The sequence below is a fragment of the Micropterus dolomieu genome, unplaced genomic scaffold, assembly GCF_021292245.1.
Source record: "Micropterus dolomieu isolate WLL.071019.BEF.003 ecotype Adirondacks unplaced genomic scaffold, ASM2129224v1 contig_14172, whole genome shotgun sequence".
Taxonomy (NCBI): Eukaryota; Metazoa; Chordata; class Actinopteri; order Centrarchiformes; family Centrarchidae; genus Micropterus; species Micropterus dolomieu.
In genome coordinates, this window is record NW_025743158.1 from 10,182 (window position 1) to 20,274 (window position 10,093).

The 10,093-nt window shown below is 37.6% G+C and overlaps 1 protein-coding gene across 1 annotated transcript; it reads left to right on the top strand.

Moving 5' to 3' along the window:
• Positions 1-5,561: 5,561 nt before the first annotated feature.
• Positions 5,562-10,088, top strand: LOC123966757. Its single transcript, XM_046042876.1, has 11 exons — positions 5,562-5,671; positions 5,971-6,110; positions 6,277-6,457; positions 7,971-8,051; positions 8,198-8,297; positions 8,440-8,709; positions 8,810-8,884; positions 9,391-9,456; positions 9,703-9,726; positions 9,816-9,844; positions 9,989-10,088. Exons 4-11 carry the CDS (start codon positions 8,043-8,045, stop codon positions 10,070-10,072), a joined length of 657 nt encoding a protein of 218 aa, XP_045898832.1. The 5' UTR covers positions 5,562-5,671; positions 5,971-6,110; positions 6,277-6,457; positions 7,971-8,042; the 3' UTR covers positions 10,073-10,088.
• The last annotated feature ends 5 nt before the right edge of the window (positions 10,089-10,093 follow it).

Here is a 10,093-nt window from a genome sequence, read left to right on the forward strand (position 1 = left end):
TGTATGACTTTCAGAAGCAGCACGTTAGAGACTTTGACAGTTGAGAGCGTGAGACCAAGAGAGAAGCACGATGGTTGAATTCAGATGGATTATAATGTCTTTATTTCTGATGCTGGTGTTTAGGTTTCCAGGTAAGGACACGTGAAACACACATTAAATTATAAACATTATTAAACTTCAATATTTTTTCTAATTGTACTTTATTAATTATTTTAAAATGCACTGCAGAATGTTCTGGGTGTATATGTGTATAGTATTTATCTTTGTATATAAATACCTATATATTGTTTAATTTAATTTAATTTATATTTTAACATATTTTAATACACATTTAATATTCTGTTAAGTTGTGTTTGTGTAGCATGAAGGAACTACAAACTTTGTATAATGACAAAAAAAACAGTCTTGTACCTTGTAATAAAGTAAACTTTGTTACATGATGAGTTTTGTGAACTCTTGTAAACCAAGAAGAGTGAAATATATTTACAAACCTTTGTAGTATCTAAAATTATCTTCACACTAACTGAGAGGCAACTGAGAGGCAACTTCAACATAACAGTTAAATTCATGTTTAACTTTTATTTTTCTCTCTTTATCAACAGCAGCAACTGGGCAACAGTCTTTCATAATCAGAGTTGAAGATGAAGTCACTCTGTCTTGTAAAAATGTGATAGATGATAAGGGTAAGTGTAACAGTACTACATGGATCTTCACTGACTCAAGAACGAAACAAACGGATACGCTGTTTGAACATGGGCAGATTCTCAACAACACCAAAGCTAAATCAGACAGACTGAGTGTTACAGAGAAATGTTCTCTGGTTATAAAGAAGGTCACAGTCGAGGATGTTGGTCGTTACACCTGCAGACAGTTCAGATCAGGACAACAACAAGGTGAAGACTCTGCGGTTCATCTGTCTGTTATTAACAGTGAGTATTTACATCATAATGTTTTCAGCTCAAACTGTCTTGTTAGAACAATATTCTGAAACATTATAATAATTATGATCACAGTGATGAAGTTAACTTTACTCTTGTTGTCTTTCTCTCACAATATCTCCATCTTCACCAGTGACTGAACATCAGGACGCTGATAAGGTGACGTTAACCTGCTCTGTGTCGACAGATGAACACTGTAGACACACAGTGAAGTGGCTGTATGAGGGTAATAAGAATGATTTGACAGACATGAAGAGATCACAGCATTCCTGTTCAGCCACTGTGACATTTACAACATCTGACTTTAATCAGAAGTCGAAGCATCCTGAGTTGTTTAAATGTAACGTGACTGATAGTTACACTAAAAAAGTGCAGCTGTTTCCCTTCAGCCCTCAGTCCTCAGGTGAGAAACCAGCTGAGATTTAAAGTTTTGAGATGACATCATTTATAAACATGAAGTATTTTCTCATTTTACAGTTTGTTGGGTTTTTTTATTCTCTCAGATGGGGATGCAACAACAACAAGATTAATATTGACAGCAGCACAAACAACAACAACAACAACGGGATCAACAACAACAAAAGAAGGTAACTAACAAAGTCGCTTACTGATCCAACATAAAACAAATCTATGATTTATAAACAAATGCAGTTGATGTTGTTAAAGTGTAGATGCATGTTTACAGTGGCGGTCTTTGATGTTTTGATGACATTTTTATATTACCTACAATAAGAAGGTAAATGTGAACACATGTTCCACATATGGAACATGTTCATCTTTAGTTAAATTTATTTTGCTGAGATTTTATCTATGTTAATAAAAATAGTAATAATGATGAGTTGATTTTTTATTATGACATCATTCAGGAACAAACAACAATGTTCAAACAAAACCAAAAGGTAGTGACCAAACAGAACAGAAATACATTAAAAGTTAGAAAATACATGACGGAAAACATTTTTGAAAGACACTTTATTAATATTGACTGTATTTAACATTAAGGTCTCTCTCCAGTTCAGTTGACGTTCATCATTCTGTCTGTGGGTTTAGCAGCTCTCATGATAATTGCTGTGGTAGTCATAAGATGGAAGAGAACTAAAGGTGAGAGCAACTACAGAGGCAACTTTTATAAACAAGAAGTTACAATAAACCTTTTCATAATTTAATAATAATTGTCACTGTGTAAACTAAACCTGACTCTTTTCTTTTCAGGAAACAAAACACAGATGGATGGAAACATGGTGAGCTGAATGTTGTATAAAGTCTGCTTTTTATTTTTCACTATTAACTGTCTAGTCCTACACCAGAAAGACAAAATAACAAACATTGCAGACTTTATTGTATAGAAAGTAAGTAAGCAAGTAGTATAAATTGTTACTGAGCAGCCATTATGTTGTCTTCTCTGTGTAGGCTGATCCTGAAGATGGTGTTTCCTACGCTTCCATCAGCTACACCAGGAAGACCAACAGTAAACACCAGGTAAGCTGCCTGATTGGTTATAGTGTAGCAAGTTCAGGACACACCACGAAAATCACCACTACACCACATCTCTCTTTTTGGATCTTTCTATAGTGATTTTGTCTGCAATGTGACAGGGACTGCATCAGTTCGCACACTCCTCTTGGACTACAGTCTCTTTCAGCTCCAAACGCAGACTGAAACAAAACATTTGTACAGATATAATATCAACTGAAATGATCATATTATGTTAATTATTTTTCCATCATACCTGCAATGATACAACATGTGACAGGGACTGCATCAGTTCACACACTCTTCTTGGACTACTGTTAAGGATGCATAAATAATGTAAAACAACTGAAAAATAACTGTTCCTGTTAGCTGAGTTTCCCTGCCAGTCAGTCAGAACTGAAGAAGTCCTTTGGATGAGGGACGAAACATCTTCCAGTATCTTCAACCAAGTCCAGTTGCCCTTGACTTTAACCTTCATTGGATAGTGTGGATTTTTGCATTTTATATCAAATAAATTTGAAAGACTCCATATTCCTTCTCTCTCCCTGGTAGAAAGAGGAGGGGGTTGAGATATCAACCCTCAACAGACGGCTGAAAAGACCCCAGAGGAGGAGGTGAAAGGTTTGCTTTCCCTAAGTGCTGTTTCTGGGCAGTTTGAACGTTAAACTGGCCACCAGCAGCTGAGATAAGGCTCGGTGCCTGACACACGCTCTTGTTCTCTTCTCTTGTTCTGCTTGTTCTCTTGTCCTCTTCACTCTGCCCGTGCACTTCGGCACACAGCCAGCGTGCTCCCTCTCCCCGGCAATGCCCTAAGAAGTTCGACCCGGCGCAGCGAAGGCTCTTTGTTCGTTTCAAGCCACACACACGAAGCGCCGTGACCTCGACTTCTCCCCCGTTCCCAGCAACTTACTTGCTTTTTATGTTATTTCCTTTTGTTTGTTATAAGTTATTAGTCCGTTAAGTTACACAATTTTAATTCAAGAACGACCAAGTTCTTTTAAGCTTTATTTGTCGAGCTAACTGATCCCACCGACGCCCGGACCCAGCCACGTGGGCCCGCCAGCAGTAGCCCAAAGGACATCCAAAAAGAACAGCCTAATTGTGTGTGTGTATTGTCTACCTCCAAGTCCCTGCCACGAGAATTTACCCCTTCAATATGAGACTGACTGAAGATAGTTGAGCGATTATTAACTAACTGATCACTAGTGAATAATTGTATAATTATTAAAACACTACCCAGACGTCCGGAGAGTCTGGGTGAATTAAATCTCCGGTGGTGCCCCGCGAAATGAGAGCTTTATGAATTAATATTCTCTGAATATTTTGTATTAATTCTCATAAGTTTATTAAAAACATAAGTAGACATGCTACAGAATGAATATTCTATTTTATTATTAAGGTCAGTTTTTATTTATGATATGTATGATTCTGTTGCTAGTCAGGCTGTCAGTCTCTGTGCTCCAAAACTAAAGATCAAGTTGACATGAAATGTTCTGTTAATATTTATGACAATGATTTTTCACAGACGCTGAATTCCTGTGTGTTTTCAGTGACCCTCTCACCTTTCCTGTAAAGTAGCACTACCATCAGACCAACATGTGAACTCCACTCGCAAGATATTATATGATCTAATAAAAAAGAAAAGCTGAGCAAATTGAATATTTTAGTTGTTAGATAACAGCAAATCAGGACAAATTCAGAACTCTTGGTCATGTTTTGTTAACTTCTGTTTATTTAATATATGATTTGTTCTCTTTCCTTCCAGGTTCGGGGTGATGATGAAGATGATGCAGTGACCTACATGAAAGTTAAAGCTTCCTCTTCTTCTGCTGGAGCCTCAGCTGATCCCAGCAGCCTCTATGCCACCATCAACTAAACACCCCACCCCAAAAAGAGGCATTACTTATTGAATGCAACCTGTTGTTTTTTGCATAATGGTTTGAATCATATATTCATTAAAAAGAAACCAGTTGTTTTTCTCCTCTCACAGTTTCAGCTCTGTGGCCCTTAAAAGAGCTGAGACTCCCTCTAGAGGTGGAGAGAGTGAACAATGGAGGCAGACATGTGGGATATACTGTACATTGTATTTTTTTATACTGCGTCCCTACATAGAATGAAGGGTTTGTAAAATAAAGTTTATCTCTTTATTTTATTGTTAAACTTTCTTTGTCACCCTCTTTTGTTGAGGTGTTTAAATCCACTACATGCCTGGTTAGCAGAATGAAGGCGCCTCTAGTGTTGTGCATTTTCACATTTCACTTGTTAGCCTGCCAAGATGCAGGAAGACAAATAAAAACAATTCAATTCAATTCATTGATTTCATGTACAGATTCACTTCATCCACACAATCAGAAATATTTGACCAGAATCTCAGTCATGTAAGAGAAAAGATCACCTTGTAGTGCCTCATTTGTGCTTTCCTTTGCTGCTAAACAAATACATATAAATATATATTATTATTACAAAGTGGATAGAAAAAAATATCTATGATAAAGGAAGGTCAGCTGCTATCTCTCTTAAGATCCATGCAGAAGAAGAGAAACTTCAACATAAAATACATCAATACAATTGTGCAAAAAACATTTAGAGCACAGAGAAGTTTACATTTTAATGCAGATAAATGTCAGTTCAGGTATTTAAAAACCATCATGACTCCATTATAGTCTCCATGGCTAAACAGACACAGGAAGGAGCGTGTAAAAGTAAAAGTACCTCCCTCATAATGTTTGATTGACAGGTGATCTCTGTGCAGTGAAGAAATGCCACATCAGCTCTCAGCAGCAAAAATAAGTTTAGGAAACAGAAATGTATCCACTGTCCCTTAAATGATTTCTGGTGACTAAATTAATCATCACTAATGTTTCTTTCCTGTTCCCCTCAGATAGTAAGAGCTGTGTGTGTGCTGTGTCTGGATCCAGTGTGATTTCACATGAATGTTGTAAGAATCCAGCTCTGGTCTTGGGCTCTGGTTGTGAATATGACAGCAAAACATCCACTTTTGTCACTGTTAGTGGGATTGTTACGACCCTACGGGTCATGTGTTTGGGTTGGGTTGTGTGTTCCGTGTATCTCTCAGGAAGTGGCCCTTCCCCCCATGCCTCAGCTGCATGAGTGAGTGGCAGCAGGTGTGCTTGATCACCAGCACTTGGTCTGTTCCCTTTCTACCTGTTGCGACCACACTGCAGACCAACACCCGTGAGCAGACCACTGCCAGCCCGTCAGCCCAGTGGACAGAGGCAGCCCACCAGCGTAGAGCTTCCGTGAGTCCAGAACACTGTCTGGTCACCTTTTCAGTCAGAGAGGACTTTTCAGCGGTTCATTTAGTTTTGAATCTTGCTCCCTCAGTTACTTACCCTGTGTTTGTTGTTGCCTTACCTTGTTGGCTCGCTGTCTCCTTTTGAGAGAGTATTTTTGAGTTGGTTTTCCTTTGTTGAATATTGAATAAATACACTTTAGTTTGTACATAACCCTGACTTCCTGTCCTCTTTTGCCCCAGTTTTTATTTCAAATATTAGTAGTAGTGGTTTAGAAACACGTTGTCATCCTCTGTGTGTGACAGCTGCTTCAGCTCAGCGTCTTTCCTACTTCAGCTCAGTGATCTCCTGCTCCAGCTTCTCCTGAACCTCTTTGACTCGACTCACTTCAGTCTTCTGCTGGGATCTGACCTGCTGCTTCACATCAGAGCGTCTTTTCTTGAAGGTACGGATCAGCTTTGTGAAGATCTTGTCAGTGTCCTTCACCATTTTATTAGCAGAGTGATTGATAGCTTTCACCTCCTGCTGAAGCACCTTCACATCTTTCTCTCTGTCCCGGATCCTCTGCTGGATGTTTTTTTGACTCACCTCGAGCTCTCTCTGCCTCTCAGTCCTTTCTGCTGCAGCTGAGACTGTGTCGGGCCTTGATGTTCATCCACAGGGCAGAGATAACTGATACGCTGCTGATCAGTACGGCAGAACATCTTCATCACCTCATCATGACGTGAGCAGATGTTCTCCTGGAGCTTTGTGGACCACCAGCTTGTGTTTTTTCAAAGTAGGTGATTCATGGTGAGGCTGGAGGTGTTATAAAATAAATTCTAAACACTCATTTAGCTGCATCTAAAAGGGCAAGAAAATACACAGACGTGCAGCAGCTCAGGCTGCGTTCAGAAGTGTTCATGGTGGATGCACATGACCTCTTACTGTAGCTGTAATATGACATCATTAAAAGGCCAAAGTCTCGTCTCTGCAGTGTGCAGAGCATGAAAAACCCTGAAGTGGTGATGTCATAAAGACTCAGATAAAACATCTATTTCTTTAGAGTTTAGTTTGCTAAAACGTCTTTATAATAACCTGATTCAAAACAGCATGAACTGACCTGCTACATGTGTTCAAAAGCTGTGGGGTAAAGCTGTGGGGACTTCTTCTACCTCCATGATATTTAAAGACAGTTCAGTCAGACTCTCATCAGGGTGGTCATCATTAGAGGTTAACACCTCCAGAGCTCTGCTGAGAATGTTAACCACATTCTCATCAAAACACGCCTCCTTCAGTTCTCAGATAAAAATAACTGCAGACATAAAATGAGGAAACAGCAGATCTCAGACCAGTAAAATATCATCTTATCTGTGTTCTTCACCAGCTGCTACAGTATCACCATATTGCACCATGGACATCAGGAGTCAGATTCTGGTGGGAGAGGAGTTTGACTCTTCACCTGTCTGTTTCTAATAAACACTATCTAAAGAAAATAAGTTGGATTATTGCAAACATCGATCTTAAACATCTTCACACATTCAGCTTCCTCTGTTCTGTTGCTGATCAACATATTTTCTGCTGTTACCCTCACTGTAAATCACTGTAGATAAGTCAGTGAAATGCATCAAACACAGACTGAAGTCAGTTTGAGGAAGTGACTCCATCCTAATTACAGGAAGTAGATGCTGTATTACTTTCAGAAGCAGCACGTTAGAGACTTTGACAGTTGAGAGCGTGAGACCAAGAGAGAAGCACGATGGTTGAATTCAGATGGATTATTATGTCTTTATTTCTGATGCTGGTGTTTAGATTTCCAGGTAAGGACACATAAACACACATTCAATAATTAAACATTATTAAACTAATTGTACTTTTAATTGTTCTTTTTAAAAATTAACTGCAGAATGTTCTGGGTGTATATGTGAGTAGTAATTAACCTTTTGTATATAAATACCTATATATTGTTTAATTTATATTTTATCATATTTCAATACACATTTAATGTTTTAAGTTGTATTTGTTTAGCATGACTGAACTACAAACTTTGTATAATGTTAAATAAACAATCTTGTACCTTGTAATAAAGTAAACTAACAAGTAAACTAGGTGCCAATAAAATTTACACACTGAACCTTTAAGTATTACTCCTTTAACTGAGAAAGCCAAGTTTTGTTTGTTACATGATGAGTTTTGTGAACTCATGTAAACCATGGAGAGTAAGATATATTTACAAACATCTGTTGTATCTAAAATTGTCTAAATACTAACTGAACATAACAGTTAAATTCATGTTTAACTTTTATTTTTCTCTCTTTATCAACAGCAGCAACTGGGCAACAGTCTTTCATAGTCAGAGTTGAAGATGAAGTCACTCTGTCTTGTAAAAATGTGATAGATGATAAGGGTAAGTGTAACAGTACTACATGGTGCTTCACTGATTCAAGAACGAAAAAAACGGTACCGCTGTTTGAACATGGGCAGATTCTCAACAACACCAAAGCTAAATCAGACAGACTGAGTGTTACAGAGAACTGTTCTCTGGTTATAAAGAAGGTCACAGTCGAGGATGTTGGTCTTTACACCTGCAGACAGTTCAGATCAGGACAACAACAAGGTGAAGACTCTGCGGTTCATCTGTCTGTTATTAACAGTGAGTATTTACATCATAATGTTTTCAGCTCAAACTGTCTTGTTAGAACAATATACTGAAACATTACAATAATTATGATCACAGTGATGAAGTTAACTTTACTCTTGTTGTCTTTCTCTCACAATATCTCCATCTTCACCAGTGACTGAACATCAGGACGCTGATAAGGTGACGTTAACCTGCTCTGTGTTGACAGATGAACACTGTAGTCACACAGTGGAGTGGCTGTATGAGGGTAATAAGAATGATTTGACAGACATGAAGAGATCACAGCATTCCTGTTCAGCCACTGTGACATTTACAACATCTGACTTTAATCAGAAGTTGAAGCATCCTGAGTTGTTTAAATGTAAAGTTACTGATAGTTACACTAAAAAAGTGCAGCTGTTTCCCTTCAGCCCTCAGTCCTCAGGTGAGAAACCAGCTGAGATTTAAAGTTTTGAAATTACATCAATTATAAACATGAGGTATTTTCTCATTTTACAGTTTGCTGGGTTTTTTTAATCTGTCAGGTGGGGATGCAACAACAACAAGATCAATATTGACAACAGCACAAACAACAACAATGGTGACAACAACAAAACAAGGTGAGAAACAAAGAAGCTTACTGATCCAACATGAAACTAATCTAGGAGTTGTGAACATAATATATACACAAATGCAGTTGATTTGGATAAAGTGTAGATGCATGTTTACAGTGGCGGTCTTGTATGTTTTGATGACGCTGGCAAACTCTTATATATTTAATCACCATTTTTGTTTATTTTCCCATTCTCTGAGCTCCACACACACTACAAAACATTTAAACTGCTGTGTTTACAAGTGAGGATGTAGAAATTCTTTTCAAAAGATTTTTAATCAGTTCAAATTTCTAAAACCCAAACTATCAAAATCAATTGAAAAATCACATACACCATTTACATGTTATTGTTATTTTTATTATTGAAACACATAGAACTTGTCGATCTTTAATTCCATTTATTTTACTTAGATTTTATTTTCTCAGCACATAAATGTTGTCTTAAAATTAGCAGAACTATAATAACAATTATAAGTTGTGGTTTTATTATCACATTTACATTTTGATCACCAGAATCAATTACATCAACATGGGAAACAAGAAACACATGGACATCAGTGAAGAAAACCACATCAGCAGGTACAAACAACAATGAACAAACAAAACCAAAAGGTAGTGACTGAATAGAACAGAAATACATTTAAAGCTAGAAAAAACACTTCAGATGATTCAGATATTAGAGATGAAGAAAAATGCAAGAACACTCTACAAACTATCTGATCATCAAAACACGTATTTAACACTTCTAAGGTCTATTTTCAGTTTTGTTGCGGTTCATCATTGTGCCTGTGGGTTTATCAGGACTCATAATAACTGTTGTTTCAGTCAACATCTGGACAAGAACTGAAGGTGAGAGCATCCACAGATGAAACATTCATAAACCAGAAGTTAAAATAAACACTATGGAAACTAAACTAGACCCATTTTTGTCTTTTCAGGGAACAAAACACAGATGGATGGAAACATGGTGAGTTTGAAACTGATTTATCAAATGTGTGTTCAGGTTCTGCTGACTCAACTGTGAACTGTGTTCAGTTTGAACACATCTACCGTCAGCTACGAGAAAATGTAGGGCGTTCTCATGACTCTCATGTGTTGTTGTGTTTCACAGGAGCATAATGATGAAGATGAAGATGATGGTACGGTGAACTATGAAAATGTTGGAGAGCCTTCTGTCTCAGTCAGACTTCACTGATCAACAACTTCTGTTTACATA

What these genes read in the sequence shown, in the direction of transcription:
- LOC123966757 (XM_046042876.1), top strand. An exon ending in GGTGACAACAACAAAACAAG is followed by an intron (nt 8,885 to 9,390) that starts GTGAGAAACAAA and finishes TTTGATCACCAG; the next exon opens with AATCAATTACATCAACATGG. An exon ending in GAAGAAAACCACATCAGCAG is followed by an intron (nt 9,457 to 9,702) that starts GTACAAACAACA and finishes CTGTTGTTTCAG; the next exon opens with TCAACATCTGGACAAGAACT.